This window comes from Chiloscyllium plagiosum, chromosome 33 (genome assembly GCF_004010195.1).
Source record: "Chiloscyllium plagiosum isolate BGI_BamShark_2017 chromosome 33, ASM401019v2, whole genome shotgun sequence".
In the NCBI taxonomy this organism is placed as follows: domain Eukaryota; kingdom Metazoa; phylum Chordata; class Chondrichthyes; order Orectolobiformes; family Hemiscylliidae; genus Chiloscyllium; species Chiloscyllium plagiosum.
In genome coordinates this window covers 11,663,870-11,683,269 of record NC_057742.1, presented here as the reverse complement: position 1 = coordinate 11,683,269, position 19,400 = coordinate 11,663,870, and the positions used below count along the sequence as shown (strand labels likewise).

At 43.5% G+C, this 19,400-nt stretch overlaps 1 protein-coding gene across 6 annotated transcripts in view; it reads right to left on the bottom strand.

Annotated features, from left to right (window-relative positions):
• Window positions 1-8,067: 8,067 nt before the first annotated feature.
• The window catches only part of LOC122539828 (thyroid hormone receptor alpha), a 352,280-nt gene continuing 340,947 nt past the window's right edge, over window positions 8,068-19,400 (bottom strand). For all 6 annotated transcript variants that reach the window (XM_043674921.1, XM_043674920.1, XM_043674922.1 and 3 more), the window contains 3 exons: window positions 16,695-16,841; window positions 13,421-13,679; window positions 8,068-10,543 (listed from right to left, as the gene is read on the bottom strand). In XM_043674921.1, coding sequence (XP_043530856.1) covers window positions 10,293-10,543; window positions 13,421-13,679; window positions 16,695-16,841 — 657 coding nt within the window. In that variant the 3' untranslated portion in view covers window positions 8,068-10,292. The remainder of the gene's footprint in view (window positions 10,544-13,420; window positions 13,680-16,694; window positions 16,842-19,400) is intronic.

Below are 19,400 nucleotides of genomic sequence, written 5' to 3'. Positions count from 1 at the left end.
TTCTATTTAAGTGGGTAGGTCATGGAAGGAGAGCCCGAAGCCACGTTGTGCTCTTCCTGCCCTATGTGGGAAGATGGATATAGTCCCAGTTCTCAGCACCAGGATGTGTGCAGGAAGTGTCTCTAGCTGCAGCTCCTTGAACCCGAATTTACGGAGCTGCAGCAACTGCTGGTGACACTATGAAACATCCGTAAGGCTGAGAACATCGTGGATAGCACATACAGAGAGGCAGATATCGGCAGAGAGGGAATGATGACCACCAGGAAGATTAAGGAGATTAGGGAGCCAATGCAAGGATTTCCTACAAAACAGGTATACCACTTTGGATACCAGTTGGAGGAACTGCCCCTCAGGAAGTTGGAAAGCACCTTAAAAAGTGGGACCTCAAAAGTTATGATCTCAGGATTCATACCATGGAGGAGGGATCCCTGGAGTGTGTATGAGATGGTTTGCTGGATTAATGGAGTCATTGAGTGACACAATATGGAAACAGACCTTTCGATCTAACCAGTCCACGCCAACCATGTTCCCAAACTAAACTAGTCCAACCTGCCTGCACTCGGCCCATATCCCACCAAACCTTCCCTATTCATGATGCATCGAAATGTCTTTTAAATGTTGTAACTGTACCATTCAGTGATCTGTGGCCTAAGTCCCTATACCTGCCTTTGGACCATGTCCTTTAATGCCTTTGCTGAACCAAAAATGTATCTCTCTCAGATTTAAAATTAACAACAGATCCAATATTATTACTGTTTGTGGAAGAAAGTCCCAAACGTACCACATTTTCTATGAGCTTCCTAACAATTTCTTTTAACATCTAACATTTTCTCAAGGTGGTGGTAGAGTGGGGATGGGAGAGGGGGGTTGCTGGGGGATACTGAGCCCGGGGCTTATCTGATTCTGGTGGCTTTCTTTCTCTCCTTTTTGTTGTTACTCTTTTTCTTTGATTCTTCATTTTCTTTTCCTTACAGGGTCCAGTGACAGTACCGGGACAAGCCGGACATGGCTCCATCCAGCCCAGGGCCTCCTGGTAAGTGAGGAACCGGTCCCGGACTGACTCTCCTGGCCTGGACCCGCAGGCTAGGCTGAGGGTCCAGATCCACAGCTAGGCCTGAGCGCCTGAAGGAGGAGAAGGTCAGTCTCCCTGTGCGGCAGGCTTCTCCTGACATGGAGGTCTCGTCCCTGTGTGGAGGTCTTCTTAGACTTTGGCGTCCAGGTGTTCCAGTGGGTGATCTTGGCCCGGTACGGCGGTCTTCTTCAGCGGAGATTTCTGGCGTAATATCCAGTGGCCCGGCCATGACAGTCTCGTCCCGGTCATGTCTTCAGGCTATTTCTTGATCAGCTTTCCCTGAGCCCAGCAGAAGTTAACTGAACTGTAATGAACTTTGCCTTAATTGTACTTTTTTAAAATCATTATGTATGACTTCTGTCATTGATATAAATGCTGTGGTGGGGTGACTTATAAAACACTATTTTTCATGTAAAAGTACACATGACAATAAATTTCCATTCCAATCAATTCTACCTGAATCCACCACTTCCTCTGGCATTTCATTCCACAAATGAACCACCCTCTGGGTAAAGAAGTTACCCCTCATGCCCTTGTTAAAACTTTCTCCTCTCACCTTAAAAATATGCCCCCTGGTTATGAACTCCGCCACCTTATGGAAAGGACCCATGTCATTCATCTTATCTATGCTCCTCATTGTTTTATGAACCTCAATAAGGTCAAACCTCAAACTCCTATGTTCCAGTGAAAAAAGTCCCAGTCTTGCCAGTCTATTTTTATATTTCAAACCCACCATTCCCGGCAATATGCTGATTAGATTCCCTACAGTGTGGAAACAGGCCCTTCGACCCAACAAGTCCACATCAACCCTCTGAAGAGCAACCCACCCAGACCCATTCCCTTACACCTAACACTATGGACACTTTAGCACGGCCAATTCACTTAACCTGCGCATCTTTGGACTGTGGGAAGAAACCGGAGCACCCAGTGGAAACCCACGCAGACACGGGGAGAATGTGCAAACTCCACACAGACAGTTGCCCAAGGCAGCAATTGAATCCGGGTCCCTGGCGCTGTGAGGCAGCAGTGCTAACCACTGAGCCACCGTGCCGCTCCAATTTAGTAATATCCTTCCTATAGCAGGGTGACCAGAATTGCACACGATATTCCAGAAGAGGCCTCACCAACATCCTGTACAACCTCAATATGATGTCCTTTTAAGTAAAAATATTATTTTAATAAAATAGCTTTACAGCACAATCAGAAACATGCTTCCTCTGCAGCAGATACCACCAGGTGTACCTCTGCTCCTACATTCAATGTTGTGATTGCTTTTAACAAAGGGTGACATTTCAAACTGTGGTAGTTATCTGATTGTAGTTAGTGTTATTGGCAGATAATTCTTCAAAAGTGCAAATTAAAATTACCACAAAATGTGAACTTCTATCTATGATATATAAGCCAACATAAATTATGGGGACGAGTCAGAAATATTTAATTTTAAAAGAAACATTTGGACTTTTCAGTAGGTATTGACCAAATTTATATCAGCAATAAACCTTATTGTCGATGTGTGCTCAGTTTTTAAGAAACTGACTCATGTTTCTGAAATCAAGGTGTGTCTTATCAACTTTCTGGTGCCGCTCTTGAAAGAAAAGGTGCATGCTTTGACAAATAAATGGACTGTGATGCGATACATCATGCTTTGCTCCTGCAAAATAGTTGGGTTGTGTTTGAATATCATTTCTTTCATTTTACCTTGTTTAATACAAATAATATGCCCTGTGTGAACAGGACCGCATTTAAGGGTTGATTAGGCTGAACTGGTGAACTATTGAAGACTTTAGATGAAATACCTTGAAGAACCAACTAGAGGGTAGGCAATCCTCGACTGGGTATTGTATAATGAGAAAGGAATAATTGTCAGTCTTATAGTGCAAAGTCCCTTGAGGAAGAGTGACCATAATATGATAGAATTCTTCATTAAAATGGAGAGTGAGGCCAGAATCTAAATAGAGGAAACTGTTAAGTATAAGGCTGTCTTTGTTAAATTGGGAAGTGCTACTTAAGGGATGACAATGAATAGGCAATGGCCAACATTGCAACGGTTCATGAAGGAACTACAACAATTGGAACACAAATAAAATGGGAAGGGTGGCCATAGCTAACACAGGAAATTAGGGATAGTGTTAGATCCAAGGAAAGGGCATACAAATTGACCAAAAAGACCAGCAGACCTGAAGATTTCTGCAAAGGAGGACAAAGGGATTGATTGAGAGGGGAGAAAGCAGAATATGAGAACAAGCTTGCTTAGAACATCCATACTATAAAAGCTTCTATAGGTATGTGGGGAGTAAAAGATTAGTGAAGGTAAATGTAGGTCCTTTACAATCAGAAACAGGGAAAGTGAGAATGGTGAACAAAGAGATTAGAGACCAACTAAACACATAGTTTGGTTCACAAAAGATGTTGGAGATCACATGGTCTCGGGACAAAGAGAAATGGAAGTATTAGTAGGGAAACGGTGTTGGTGAAACTGATGGGGTTAAAGTCTGACAAATCCCCAGGCCTGATAATCCACATTCCAGAGGACTAAGAAAGTGGGTCCAGAAATAGTGGATTCATTGCTGGTCATCTTTCAAGACTCTATGGGCTCTGGAACGATCTTATTTAAAAAAGGAAGTAGCAAGTAAACAGGGAATTATAGATTGGTTATCCTGACACTGGTGGTGGGGAGGATGCTGGCACCCACTATAAAAGATTTAATTGCAGGGCGCTTGTAAAGCAGTGACAGAATTGGACAGAATCAGCATGGAGTTACGAAAGGAACATCATGCTTAACAAACTATTGGAAATTTTTTGGAGATGTGGTCAGTAACATTGGTAAGGAGGTACCAGTAGATGGGGTTTCTTGGACTACGACAAGGAGTTTGATAAGGTCCCTCATAAGAGATTAGCATGTGAAACTAATGTGTGAAATTTTGGGGAGTTGAGTACTGACGTGGATAGAGAACTGGATGGCTGACAGGAAACAAAGAATAGGAGGAAATGGGTCATTATCTGAGGCAGACAGTGACCAGTGAGGTACCACAGAGATCAATGTTTGGAGCCCAGCCGTTCACAATATGCATCAGTGTATTGATGAGGGAATGAAATATAACGTTTCCAAGATTGCAAATACAAAACTGAGTGGGAGGGTGAGCTGGGAGAAGGCTGTGGAGATGTTTCCATCTGATCTGGGCAAGCTGACTAAGGCAGGGGAGTACATGGCAGATGAAATATAATGTGAATAAATGTCAGGTAGCAAAAGCGGGAAGGCAGATTATAGTCTGAATGGCAATAAATTGGGAAAGGGAGAGGTTCATTGAGGCCTGGATGAATATTGTACCCATGTTGATGAAATTAGGCATGCAGGGGAAGCAGGCAGTGAAAAGGGTAAATGGTATGTTGACCTTCATAGGGAGAGGATTCAAATACACGAGCAGGGATCTTTTTCTGCAATTGTACAGAGCCCTGAATAAACCACACCTAAAATACTGCATGTAGTTTTGCTCTCCTTATCTGAGAAAGGATGTTCTAGCTGTGGAGGGAGTGCAGCAAAGGTTTACCAGAGTGATTCCTGGGCACGCAGGCCGGATACAGAAAAGATTAGGACTGGAGTTTAGAAGAATGAGGAGTGATCTCATGGAAACCTATGCAATTCTAACAGGACTAGGCAGGGCAACACAGAAGGATGTTTCCGATGACTGGGGAATCTTAGAACTGGGCTCACACTTTAAGCATACATGGTAGGCCATATAGGACTGAGATGAGGAGACATTTCTTTACCCAGAGTGTGGAGAACCTGTGGGATTTCTACCATAGAAAGCAGTTGAGGCCAACGTGTTGAATGTTATGGAATGAGAACTAGATCTTAGGGCTAAACGGATCAAAAGGTTAGGATGAAAGCAGGAACAGGGCACCTAGTTGGATAATCAATGACGATAATATTGAATGGCAGACCAGACTTGAAAGGCTGAGTGGGGTATACTCCTGGTCCTATTTTCTATATTTCAAAAGGTAGGCATTAAAGGACTGTTTTTTGGTGTCTTAGGTGTGGATTCAGGGCACTCACGAGATAAGGGAAAAGTTAGAAGAAATCATATCTCACATCGTATTACTGGGTCACCACCACAGCTGGGTATTGGGGCTGAGACTGCAATGCAACTTAAAAAGGAGTTGGGTAAGGATTTGAAAGTCTCAACAGGTAACTCAGGGGGTTGCTTCTGTTTAATTCCAAATTATGCCTCAGTTGAGGTGCCTTGGCTGTGTTTCTCTGTTTTTAGGCCCCCTCATAAAATTCTAGTGGCTGTTGTTTAAGGGGCCTGGCAAATTGGATCAGTCGAGCAAAAACAAGATGAGGCCCTTGAGGGGAAGTAGATAACACCAAGAGAAACTGATCCTAAAGGATGAGGGGCTTAAGGAGTGGAGCTGGGCAACAACAACAACTTAATTTTATAAAGGATAGCCCGTAGAAAAGCCAACGCCACCCCTATGAAAGAGCAGTGAAAGAGTCATTCAGGAAGTCACTTTTAGGCAAATTCCAAAAGCACTGAATCCACCCAGAATCAAACACGGAAAAAAAATCATGAAATCATCTTGGAAATCAAAGCCGGAAAAACTCCTGGAAATGCCAACTAGATGTGTCAGTGTCAGACTGATAAAAAATTAAAACCGCCAGCTTGTCTCTACATTGGATCCGAGATTAAGGTGAAGGGATCTCTGTTTGAAATTTTAAAACTGATTTTCTTCTTTCAGGTTATAAATGATCTGCAAGACAGGCTATCGATGTACTATTTACAACACGACTTGGATGTTGGACAGGGGTGGACAAAGTTAAAAATCACACAACACCAGGTTATAGTCCAACAGATTTATTTGAAAGCACTAGCTTTCGGAGCGCTGCTCCAACAACCACCTGATGAAGGAGCATTGCTCCAAACGCTAGAGCTTCTAAATAAATCTGTTGGACTATAACCTGGTGTTGTGTGATTTTTAACTATTTGCAACACACTTACACTGCAATAGCGCAAATTCCCAACAAATAAAACCTTGTACTGAGAATACTAGTTTATGAAGTCTAACTGAATGGACTAAAATATAAAGTTAATTTTACAGATGCTACAAATATTGTGGAGCCTCCCATTGCCTGTTTAGAATCATCATGACTACAGGAGTTAAAGTCATTTCCTTTATAGATTTTCTATGTGCAGCAACATTTCTGCATATTTTAACAGATTAAAAAAAAATCAGCTCCCAAAGGTTAAAATGAATCTGTACAAATAGTTCACGCAAAATGCTAGCTGTATCGGACTTGTTGTCAAATTACTTTCACTGAAACCAAACACTTCCAAAATGCCATTGTGATTATCATGGAGCATTGTTCCGTCTCTAGGTTGTGGGAATGAGTTTGTTCAAATTTGTTTGCACAGGATGTGGGCATCACTGGCTGGGCCAATATTAAGTGCCTATCCTGAAATGTCCTTGAGAAGGTGGTCAAGACCAGTCTTGTTGAACTGCTGCAGTCCACACGGTGTCAGGACACCCACACTGCTGTTCAGAATTTCCTGCCAGGAGTTTAATCTAACATTCAGCTCATGTATTGAGGGCACTTAATTGACAAAAGTGGTGCGTTTGACTAAAATGCTGAACCGTAGCCCAGTCTGCCTGTTCGAATCGACACTTGAGAACCCACAGTACTATCTGATAAGACGGCGTTCTGCAGCTCATGGCCCCTGGCCAACAATATTCCCTCATACCACAGGAAGCAGTCTCACCTTGCTGCTTTCTGCGGGGGTCTTACTACGGGCAACACAGCATCTAGGTTTGCTTAGACAACAGCAGGCAGTTACATCAAGGAACTGTGCGAAGTGCTCAGCAATATGATAAGGTGCTATACAAATGCAAATCTTTCTCATTTATACGAGGGGCATATTCACATTATAATGGGAAAAACAAACATGGTTTCTGTGTTCAAAACCTCGTTACAGCTCCAAATGAAATATTTATCAATAATATATACTTATAACAATTGTATTCAGTTTGAATATACCTGAGTAGATCCTTCACTTTACTTCCAAATATCACCGTTAACCCTTGAGTGGCCTTATTCGGTTATCAGTTAGCAGCAGCATTCCTGAAGGATACCGACAGAGCATGTGAGCTCTTTGGCAATGTGTGGTTTTACATGTAGTGATGAAGTGTATCATGAAAGTAAGTCCCTGGTTTAAATATTTCATGTTGTGTGTTCAAGTAGTATGTGGATATTTGAGAAAACCTGACTTCTACTATTATAGAAGATTGCTGTTGAGGTGGTCCAGTCTAGGAGGGATCTATGTGTACCTGAGTTGTCTTGACCAGAAAACTTCAATCAATAGGAGGTAAGCCTATCACTTGTTGCTCTGATTCTCAGACCACACAGAACTGAAACAGCTTCTGTTCCCAAACCGACTCAGCTCACTGTCATCATGGTGTGTATCAATGATTTATGCATCAAAGGTTTCCAGGTTCTGATTGATTGGGAACAGACGTTTGGCGTTTCAACTCAGCGGTGTGGAGCCAGTGCTCGAATAACTCATTTCAAAACCCCTCACAACATTCAAACATGATAAAAGCAGCATTAATGTGAGGGGGAGAGATGGTGGGATTATGCGAGTGGCACTGGATTAGTACTCCATGATGTTCTAGGGATTGGTAGCTGGGTGGAATTTAAATTCAATTCAAACAACTCAACTTTTAAATAAAATCAATCTGGAGTTAAAAGCTAGTCCCAATGATTAGATTAGATTACATTACAGTGTGGAAACAGGCCCTTCGGCCCAACAAGTCCACACCGACCCGCCGAAGCGAAGCCCACCCATACCCCTACATTTACACCTTACCTAACACTACAGGCAATTTAGTATGGCCAATTCACCTGGCCCTGCACATCTTTGGACTGTGGGAGGAAACCGGAGCCCCGGAGGAAACCCACGCAGACACAGGGAGAACGTGCAAACTCCACACAGTCAGTCGCCTGAGGCGGGAATTGAACCTGGGTCTCTGGCGCTGTGAGGCAACAGTGCTAACCACTGTGCCACCGTGCTGCCATGATGCAGCTACAAAACTCTCGTTGATTGTTGTTCAAAACAGATTTGTTTTACGAAGGTTGTTTCGGGAAGGACATCTGACTTGTGTCCCTGATCTGAACTAGATGTGACTCAGAACCACAGCAATGTGTAGTTGATTCTTTAGTTGCTTTCTGAAATGGTAGAACGAGTCATTCAGTTGGAAGGATGAGGGATTAAAAACTGGCTAAAGGCCAGTAAAGCACAGATCCTATGGACACAAACATACAGAAGAAAAGTTGCCCAAAGCACTGGTGGCCTGTAGCGTGGGAACACCACTGTGTTGTATCAGTTAATACTGTATTAGGGCATCTAGATGCTGAGTCTCCACCAAACCCTGACAAAGTTTACCATGTGAATAAAGAACCAGAAACTTCCCTCCTTAACTGTTGGGTATAACATGCCGTATACAGAGGAACCTCGATTATCTGGCATTCGATTATCCAAATATTGGATTATTCGGCAAGATGGCAAGTTCCTGATGCTCGGCTAAACTGTGTTACCTGGCATTTGATTATCTGGAATTTGATTAACTGGCCGCCTGTGTCCTTGGGATAATCTGTATTGTTTTGGAGAAATTTAGAAGCAGGGAATATGTTTTATGAATATTGCGAAAGTGATATTCATAAAACATATACAACAACGTGAACATAGATTTTCAGCTTCAGTTCTGTGGGATTTGAAAATTACGGTCGAACATCTAAACATGAGGTTGTTTGGTAAATGCAAACGTGTTTCAGAGTCAAAGGTCGCTTATCGCTGGTTTGTGGTTTTCTTGCTTCTGGGGCAGTGGATTCCCCCTGTCTGAGGAATACAGGATGTTTCACTGCCCTTTAACGTCACACGGTCAACAAAAGACAACCTTTGTAGAGTGTCAGAGAAGGTAGATATGGAGATGTTTTGAGGCTATCTGGTTGAGTTATTGAGGAAGGGGAGAAATGGGAAAGAGCTAAGTGCAAATGTGGTTAAAAAAAATCACGGGTGGGGGGGGTGGAATAGCCACTAAAGGGTTAACTGAAGGGGCTACCAAGGAAACCACTCAGGCTCAGAATGCAGGGGTTAAAACCCTCTCCCTACCACCCCCTCCTCATCGCCCCAACCCCCAACACAATGAACACATTTTTAAGTGTTAGTACTAACACATGCATAAAAATTCTCTGAATTTTCCTCCCATGTTTTTTTTTGTGCAGCTGAATCCCCTGTCGCCAGTGAGCCTGGGTAGTCTCAGGTGCCACTTCTTGGTCTTTTTCTCCCCCTCCTTTTCTGCGCGGCCCTTTCTGACCGCGCTCCTTGTGAAAAATAAAACATACGACGGGCAGGTTTCGCTCTCCGCGGGTAACTGAGGTCTGTGCCACAAAGAGGGGGGGGGGGTCACCTGGCCAAAGGAGGCCTCAGTGCTGAAGGAATCAGGAGGATCTCAGATGCTTCAGAAGGAAGGAGACTTCACCTTCTCCTCCCATGAGAATGGCAGTGGATTGCAGATGGGTGTGCGGGCAAACAGACTTGACTGCGGTTGCTAGGCATAGCAGATGCCTCCCGTTGAAATTCCTCTCCGCCATTTTCTATCCCCTTTCATTCTTGAATTCCCACACTGCTGATCCTCCCATGCGATGCTGAGGTAGGGCAGTTCATGCCTTGACTTTCCATCTCTCTCTCTTTTTCTCTCGAACTGTTGATCGTAAATAAACAAATGTTGCCAGTCATAAAGTAACACTGCTTTCCAAGAGCTGCAGTGATCAAAGACAGGACAACATTGACTGCAGAATGATAAACCACTGGAAAAAGGTTGCACCAAGTTGAGCGTGTAAAAAAAAATGAAGATGGGATGGTTGGCCATTTTGTTTTGGAGTTAGCTGTTTTATATAATCAGCTGTTAAAGCAGCAACGCACAGCTAGGCAGCACGACCTTCCTTTGCAAGACAAGAGCACAAGGACCAAGGAACACTTTACTATGACTTGCAAAATATTTGCACCTGGTACCCGCATTAATGGAATGGTTCTTTTGAGATTCGGCCAAGTTTAGATAGACAAAATTATCCACAATGGACATGACGCCAGGCAGTTAGCCGGTGATTATGTGTGTGTGTGTGTGTGTGTGTGTGTGTTCTGTTTTTTCAGCCAGTTTTCGCTCAGGCCTACACTTCCTGGTCCTCGAACACCTCCAGGAATAATGGAGGGAAGAGTTCTGTGGGACATTCAACCTTCATGTGAAGGAAGCGGCTGGCATGACATGCCCCGATCATCCGTAGGTCTGTGACTTTCATCAGCAGCTTTGGCCAGAAGTGTGGAATGTTGTGTTTGCGATAGTTTATGTAGTGTTCAAACGCTAGGAGGTAGGCCTCTTGGCATTTCTCTATTTTGTCAATGCAAGTCAGTCCTGTGCGATCTGGAAGCAAGAACAAGAGTCACTTGTCAATCAGGGGTTTTCCAAACTGTTCATTACTTTTGTCTGTTTGAAACTGGGGCAGGAACAATGTCAACCTTTGATGTTGTACAAATGTAAGAAATGGACAGGGAGTTGACCATTCAGCCCATCAAGCCTGCTCCCCCATTCAGTAAGATCATAGCTGGCCTCAACTCCACTTGGCCCAGATAATCTTTGTCTCCCTTAAGAGTGTCAATTAACATAAAGATTAACAATTGTTAATTGATCAATTGTTAATGAACAACCGTTAGTCAAGAACTTATCTATTTCTGCCTTAAAAACACTCAATGACTCTTTCGCTACCCTCTGGGTAAAAACAAATGCATATTACTGTTCATGCAGAGTCGCAGGGTCAAAATCCTGGAACTCCCTCCTGCACAGCTTGTTGGGGGCATCTTCACCAAACTGACTGCAGGAGTTCAAGGACATGGCTTACCACCACCCTCTTAGGAGCAATTAGGGATGGGCAATAAATGCTGGCCCAGCCAGTGGATCCCCAATCCCCTGAATAAATTAAAATTTAGATTTACATCTCTCTGAGAGAGAAAGTTTTCCTCATTTACATCTTAATATTTAAACTATGTTTCCTAATTCTATTCCCACCGATAAGGGGGGAAACATCCTCTCAGCACCCACCTTGTCAAGTCTCCTTGGTCTTATCTTTCATGAATGCCAAGCTCCTGTTTTCTTCCCACTCAGTTTTATCTGCTATTCTGTGGAGGTTTACTGTTGCTCCACTGTCCTCAACATTGAGGTTAGAAAGAAAGAAGTTTGAGTGGACTTCCTCTGGCCTGATCATGCTTCTGTGAAGCCTTGCAACACCCTTTCCTTTTTAAAGGTGCTATATGATTGCAGTCTGTTTGTTGTTTTACCTGAGTTCCCCACCCTCAAAGTAGGGCACCCCTCTCCAATTTTACTCCTCCGCACTGCCTCCTATATTGAAATCTAGCTCTTTGCTTTTGTCCCTGTCTCAACTCGGTTTATTGAAGTGAATTCTCTCTTCACGAGGCTGTGTGTATGAAAGCATTTATGGTTATTTATGAGGCTTGTTTATCGGGTGACATGGTGGCTCAGTAACAATTGAAAGGCGTGTAGGTTAGGTGAACTGGCCATGCTAAATTGCCCATGGTGCTCCGGGATGTGTAGGTTAGGTGCATTAGTCAGGGTTAAATGTAGATTATTAGGTTAGGGGAATGGGTTTGGGTGGGATACTCTTTGGAGAGTCAGTGTGGACATGTTGGGCCGAAGGACTATTTCCACACTGTAGGGATTCTATGATAAGCGAGTTTTGAGAAGATTTGTAGCTCAGGTTGACGTTCTGGATGTAGGTTTGCTCGCTGAACTGGAAGGTTCGTTTTCAGACATTTTGTCACCATACTAGGTAACATCTTCAGTGAGCCTCTGGATGAAGCACTGGTGGTGTAGCCCACTTTCTATTTGTATGTTTGAATTTCCTTGGATGCAAATATGCCACAATATGATAAAACTGGCCCGAAAATGGGAAATCAGTGCACCCAAGGAAACTCAAACATATAAATAGAAAGCGGGATACACCACCAGTGCTTCATCCAGAGGCTCACTGAAGATGTTACCTATTATGGTGACGAAACGTCTGAAAATGAACATTCCAGCTCAGCGAGCAAACCTGCATCCAGATTCTATGAGTGTTCACATCCTTCAATACATTATAGTCAGAAGGCTCACTACAAAGGTGTATCTCACTTTCTCTGCTTAGCCACTTGTATGGGCCTTAAAAGTAATTTCGACACTGATGCCGCACTCTGAGAAGCATGAAGCTGACAGGACAGCTTCCAAATAGGGGTCAAAGACTCAGAAGAAGGGATCAGCCATTCACAGCTTAGGGAAGGAGATTTACTTTCACTTGGGGTTCTGTGAATCTTTGGAATTCTTCACGCAGGGAACTGTGGATTCTCAGTTGTTGTGTAGAACCAGGAGGACAGTGGAAAAGCTTTAAGGATGTCCTCAAAGTCTCCGTGAAGAGCTCACCCATCTCCATCAGCTCATGGGAGGCCCTTGCGTGTGGCACAGCAAAACTGGGAATGTTCGTTTGGGAAAGCTCCAAACATGTTGAGGAGTTTGCTCAGGAATAGGGAGAGGAAAAGCTGAGACATCAGAGAACCGTCAACCAACCCATCGACTCAACGCCCCCATGCACCATGTGCCTCGTAAATGGTAGAGACTGAAGATGGTGCACTCAAATAAAAGCAAACTACATGGAGGCCGCAAATCTGAAACGAAAACAAAAGTTGCTGATGAAACTCCACAGTTTTTGAGGCACCTGTGGAGAGAGAAACAGAGTTAATGTTTTGAGTCCAATATAACTCTTCTTCAGAGCTGAAGATTCAAGATGCAAAATGTTAACTCTGTTTCTCTCTTTGCAGATGCTGCCAGACCTGCTGAGTTTCTCCAGTGCTCTCTGTGTTTGTATCTCTTCAAAAACAAGTCATCCTCCCTCTGAAGGGAAATCTGAGATTGAGATTGTTCGTTTATTGGACAGGAAAAGAATTGAGGTGTGTGAAGATAGGAAGGGAAAATGGAGTTGAGTCAGAAATCTGCTATGGTCTTACTGAATGGTGGGGGGAGCTGGGGAGCTATATAGTCCACTCCTGCTTGTAGTTCTTATATACTTTTGGAGTATCTGCTCGGACTTGCAAGATAATGCATATCTTGTGCTGGAGCAGCTGTTGCCTTGTTACCTTTAGACTCTCGCGGTCTAACTATTGTTGATTTTGATGTTATGACAATGCAGTATAAAACACTCTGAGTTAAAAGAAAACACCTTATCCTACAGTAATGCTTAACAGTGAGCAGTTTTACCTGAGGACATCAATAAAACTGCCTGGAGGAGTGCCACCTCTGTGTCATCCAGACTGAAGGCGGCTAAGGATTTGCCCAGCTCAAATATGGCGTCTGAGACGACCCCTAGTCCTCCATTCTTCAGTTGCTCTCTCTTGACGGCCATTTCTCCATTTAGTGTCAGCGTCTCACTCTCTGCATCATAACGGACAGCAGCCCTTAGAGACATTATCTCCATGCAGCAGCCTTTCAAAAGGATGATCTGGTCTTCGCAAGGCAGCTGAACAAGGCAGAACACAACAAAGAAAATAAAAAAGTTGCTTCAACAGTAGTCATTCAGTAACAGGGCTGTCTTTCTGTCTTGGCCCTAGGGTGAAGGCTACCTTCTGTTATTAGTGTAACGTCATCTATAAAAATCAGTGGTGGCTTTGCACATGGAGCCTTTCCTGATCGGGCATCTTACTCCCCCATTTTTTCACAGGTGTGCACTTCTGTGGAAATGTCGACTTGTCTGCACTCCAGATTCTTCTGCTGAGTTAAACTGGGACACCAGCTGCCCGTTGGGCCCAATGACACGCCATCACATGATAAGACTAGATGGTAACTATCTACAGGCTGACAGACCACACCCTAACTGATGCTGCCCTCATCCACTAGCCACAGCTGCTCACTTTCTATGAGTTCGGCTTGAAATTTGGCCAGGATGCATTTGGTGATTGCTGATGCCTACTCCCTGGTCGCTACAGTGAGCAACAAAGGCAGTGTGTACCCATAGCACTATTATTGTTCCTGTATCTCATTTCATTGAAGTGACTGAAGAATATTGATCTGTGAATTGCCAGTTGCATTACTTTTCACATGGTTGGCTGGGCCTCTATAAAGCAATCTGGCAGAGTATCTGGCGATGCCCTACGGCAGATAAACCTGTCAGAGTGCGCACTATTTCTGTCCTATATCTCCATTTCTCTCCTAGAGGAGAGGCTACCAAACAGGGCAAGGAAATCATTTGAGATGAGAGAGCACATGCAAAGGAACAGGGAGAAATACGGTCAGACGTGCGACTATTGATTTTCTCCAAAGAGTTTTCTTTGACATTTTTATTAAAATATATAATATTTGCCAAAGATTTGGCTCAATTGGGACCATGATCCCCTTAAGTTACCGAGTCAGATTCAGAATAAGGGATTAGTAATTTAGGACTGAGATGAGGAGACCTTACCTCACTCATAAGGTTACTAATGTGTGTAGCTTTCTACCTCAGAGAGCTGTGGATGTTCATTCATTGAGTATATTCAAACCACATCAGTAGATTTTTAAATTTAAGGATAGACGTATGGATATGGGAATAATGCGGGAAGCTTAAAGATCAGCCATGACCCTATTGAATGATGGAATAGGATTGAAGGACTGAACAGCTTATTCCAGCTCCTCTCCTCTTACATTCCTAAACAAATTATGTAAATATTTCGAGGTGGATGGTGAAGTGCTATTATTGCTGGACTATTAATCCAGAGACCCAGGTGATGTTCTGGAGACCTATGTTCCAATCCTGCCATGGCAGATCATGGAATTTGAATCCAAGGAAGATCTGCAATTAAGAATTTAATGATGACCAAGAAAGCATTGTCAATTGTCAGGAAAACCAATCTATTTTGACTCACTATCGTCCTTTAAGAAAGGCAATTGGTATTCTTTTGTGGTCTGGCCTCCATGTGACTCCTAGACCCACAGCAATGTAGTTGACTCTAAAATGGCCTCTGGGAAATTAGGGGTAGGCAATAGATGCTGGCTTATTCAGTGACGTCCATATCCTGTGAGGGCATGAAATTAGCAGTGCTGTCATTGTAGCGCATGAAAACACTATCAAATCATGAATAATGTGATGTTGCCATTTCTTATCTCTTTGTGTCTTGATCAAGAGGTCCATTAGCACAAGGTTTGAGCAGGTTCACTACTTGCTGCCTTTGAAGTGTGGGTTGAGTTTTTGCTGCAGCAGTTAGAATCATAGAATGCCTACATTGCAGAAAGAGGCCATTCAGCCTATTGAATCTGTACTGACCCTCTGAAGAGCATCCTATCCAGGCCCCCGCTCTGACCCCGTAGACCCTCATTTACTATGGCTAATCCCTCTGATCCTCCTCCATTTCACCCAATTCATCACCTTCTGGTGGTAATTATGTATTTGGCATGGATGCGACTGCTCAGGTGCCAACTCTGGTTGGACGTAGACCAGGAAGCTCTGCCACATGACTTTCTGCCTCCAATTACCCCCGCCCCAAACTCCTGCCATTGGTCACTCAACACGTCCCGCTGCCTTCTCACAGCCAATTGGAAAGATGGCAGGCTTTCTGATTCTTGGCTGCTAGAGCAGACTGCGTATTCTCATCGACTTGGAAACCAAAAGCATTCAAAGGAAATGTTCAAAAAGCCCACAGTTCTGAATGCTTCTGTGATCTTCCTCCTGGCTTGCCTGCCTCTGTTCTCTCAAAATGTAATCTCTCATTCCTGAAGACTTCAGGGCAGTTCTGAAGGAATGGCCTCTCTCGATAAGGCACTGATTCAGAAAGGTTGTCAGAGGGAACTTTTACAGGTCAGGATAGATTGCCCATTGGTGAGAAGGAAGGATCTCCCATGACTGAAGCAGGCTCTGGGACTGGCTGAAGGGAGGGGAGAGCTTTCCAATGCCTGGACCTTTCCACTGAGGAATACCTGGGCTTCTGTTGCCACATCCTGGAATCTGCAGTCATCTTCCATGGGATGGGACCTGCAGGCAACAGCAACTGGAGTAAGGAGGGAAATCATTGACTCAAGATGATAGTAACTGACTACAGCGGTGAGGTTTGGGAGGAGGAAATTCCCAGTTGGGGGTGGGTGAAGAGTGTTGGAGGCAGTAAGCTGCCAAAAAGCCCCAACAACCAACCTTTTTCAATTTCCGGGGCACTTTGCAATGGAGTTTTGGACTTGAATTGCAATGATTGTTTTCAGTTCAGTCACTGATTATTTCCAGAGGTAATGACTCACTGTCAGGTTCCAAGATTTGTGGCCATTCTCTTCGTTGTGCAAGAAATTGATGAGGGAAATTCAGGCTTGTCAGAAATGGCATAAACTGAAACTGTAAACCCTGTCAGTTGCAAGTCAACCATGAGTGCTAGCAATTCTGTCTTTGAAATATCACCAAATTCCATTGTGGCAATCACAGTGTTTTATGGATGACTGGGAATTAGAATACTAAACAGAAGTTGTATTCCCTCCTGACAACCAACAAAGTCAAGAACATTTTCAATGACAAAAATACCTCCGAGAACATTGGTAGCTTTTTGGCAAAATCCACAACTCTGGTAATGGCTGGGGTGATGATCCTGGTGAATTGACTGAAGGCTTCGAGATCCACTTTGTCTCCTTCTGGTGTAGAAGTCATTGGAGATTGGCCGATGTCTTCTGGCTGTGGGCATAAGGTGGATAAAATGAGGTTCTCCATGGAAATGAAACTTTATAGGACTCAAGATTATTGAACATCGAACATTGAACATTACAGCACAATACAGGCCCTTCGGCCCACGATGTTGTGCCGGCCTTTTATCCTACTCTAAGATTAGACTAACCTACATACCCTTCATTGTGCTATTATCCATGTGCCTATCCAAGAGTTGCTTAAATGTCCCTGATGTATCTGATTCTACTACCACTGCTGGCAGTGCATTCCACACACCCACCATTCTGTGTAAAGAACCTACTTCTGACATCTTCCCTAAACCTTCCTCCAATCACCTTAAAATTATGCCCTCTCATGATAGACATTTCCGCCATGAGGAAAATGTCTCTGGCTATCCACTCTATCCATGCCTCTCATCATCTTGAGACACCTCTATCAAGTCATCTCTCATCCTTCTTCATTCCAATTAGAAAACCCCTAGCTCCCTCAACCTTTCTTCATAAGACATGTACTCCAGTCCAGGAAGCATCCTGGTAAATCACCTCTGCACTCTCTCTAAAGCTTCCACGTCCTCCCGATGATGCAACAACCAAAATTGAACACAATATTCCAAGTGTGGTCTAACCAGAGCTCTATAGAGCTGCAGTATAACCTTGCGGCCCTTAAACTCAATCCCCCTGCTAATGAATGCCAACACACCATATGTCTTCTTGACAACCCTGTCAACTTGGGTGGCAACTTTGAGAGATCTATGGACATGGACCTAAAGATCCCTCTGTTCTTCCACATTGCCAAGAATTCTGCCTTTGACCCTGTATTCTGCATTCAAATTCGACTTTCCAAAGTGAATCGCTTCACACTTTTCCAGGTTAAACTCCATCTGCCACTTATCAACCCAGCTCTGCATCCTGTCAATGTCCTGTTGCAACCTACAACAGCCATCCACGCTTTTCATCACTCCACCAACTTTCATGTCACCGGCAAACTTACTAACCCACCCTTCCTCATCCAAGTGGTATATAAAAATCACAAACAGCAGAAGTCCCAGAACAGATCCCTGCTGAACACTACTGGTCACCAAACTCCAGGCTGAATATTTTCCATTAACCACCACCCTCTGTTTTCTGTGGGCCAGCCAACTCTGTATCCAGACAGCCAGATCTCCCTGTATCCCATGCCTCCTTACTTTCTGAATGAGCCTACCATGGGGAACCTTATCAAACACTTTACTAAAATTCATGTACACCACAACCACTGCTCTACCTTCATCAAGGTGTTTTGTCATATCCTCAAATAATTCAATAAGGTTTGTGAGGAATGACTGCCCCTCACAAAGCCATGCTGACGAGCTCTAATCAATCTATGGTTTTCCAAGTAATCACAAATCCGGTCTCTCAGAATGCTACCCAATACTTTACCTACCCCAGATGTGAGCCTGACTGGTCTGTAATTCCTAGGAGTATGCCTATTCCCTTTCTTGAACAAGGGAATAACATTTGCCACCCTCCAATCATCTGGCACTACTCCAGTGGACAGGGAGGATGCAAGGATCATCGCCAAAGTCACTGCAATCTCTTTGCTCACTTCCTGTAGTAACCCTGGGTATATCCCATCCCTTCTACACAATATCTGCTGTTCACTTCTTGGTTCTGTCCTTAGCAATTCATTCAGCCATGTTGTACTCTCTCCACAGGTAGTTAAGAAATCAACAGAACCAACAAATTCTCAGATTGGTATGCATTTAATGACGATTTCTTGTAACCTTTGAATTGATCATTGCCTTCAGTGAGTTGCCAGATGCTGATGAAACACCATGTGATAAAATACCACAGAAATATTGTGTGTGTCCGTACATTTTACATAACCTCAAATAGCTATTCCTTGGAATTTAAAAGATTAAGACAGAAGATCTCGGGGATATTAAGGGGAACCAAAAAGACAGATGAGGAGAAACAATTTCCATTGGTTTGGGAAATCTAGTACAAAGGAATAAATAATTTGGGACTGGGTGTCAGAGTCAAGAGAGGAGGGGGAGTGGCATTTTTAATAAGGGATAGCATTACAGCTGTGCTGAGGGAGGATATTTCCGGAAATACATCCAGGGAAGTTATTTGGGTGGAACTGAGAAATAAGAAAGGGATGATCACCTTATTGGGATTGTGTTATAGAGCCCCCCAATAGTCAGAGGGAAATTGAGAAACAAACTTGTAAGGAGATATCAGAGATTGTAAGAATAATAGGGTAGTTATGGTAAGGGATTTTAACTTTCCAAACATAGACTAGGACTACCATAGTGTTAAAGGTTTAGATGGAGAGGAATTTCTTAAGTGAATTTTCTGATTCAGTATGTGGATGTACCTACTAGAGAAGGTGCAAAACTTGATCTGCTCTTGGGAAATAAGGCAGGGCAGGTGACTGAGGTGTCAGTGGGGGAGTACTTTGGGGCCAGTGACCATAATTCTATTCGTTTTAAAATAGTGATGGAAAAGGATAGACCAGATCTAAAAGTTGAAGTTCTAAATTGGAGAAAGGCCAATTTTGACGGTATTAGGCAAGAACTTTCGAAAG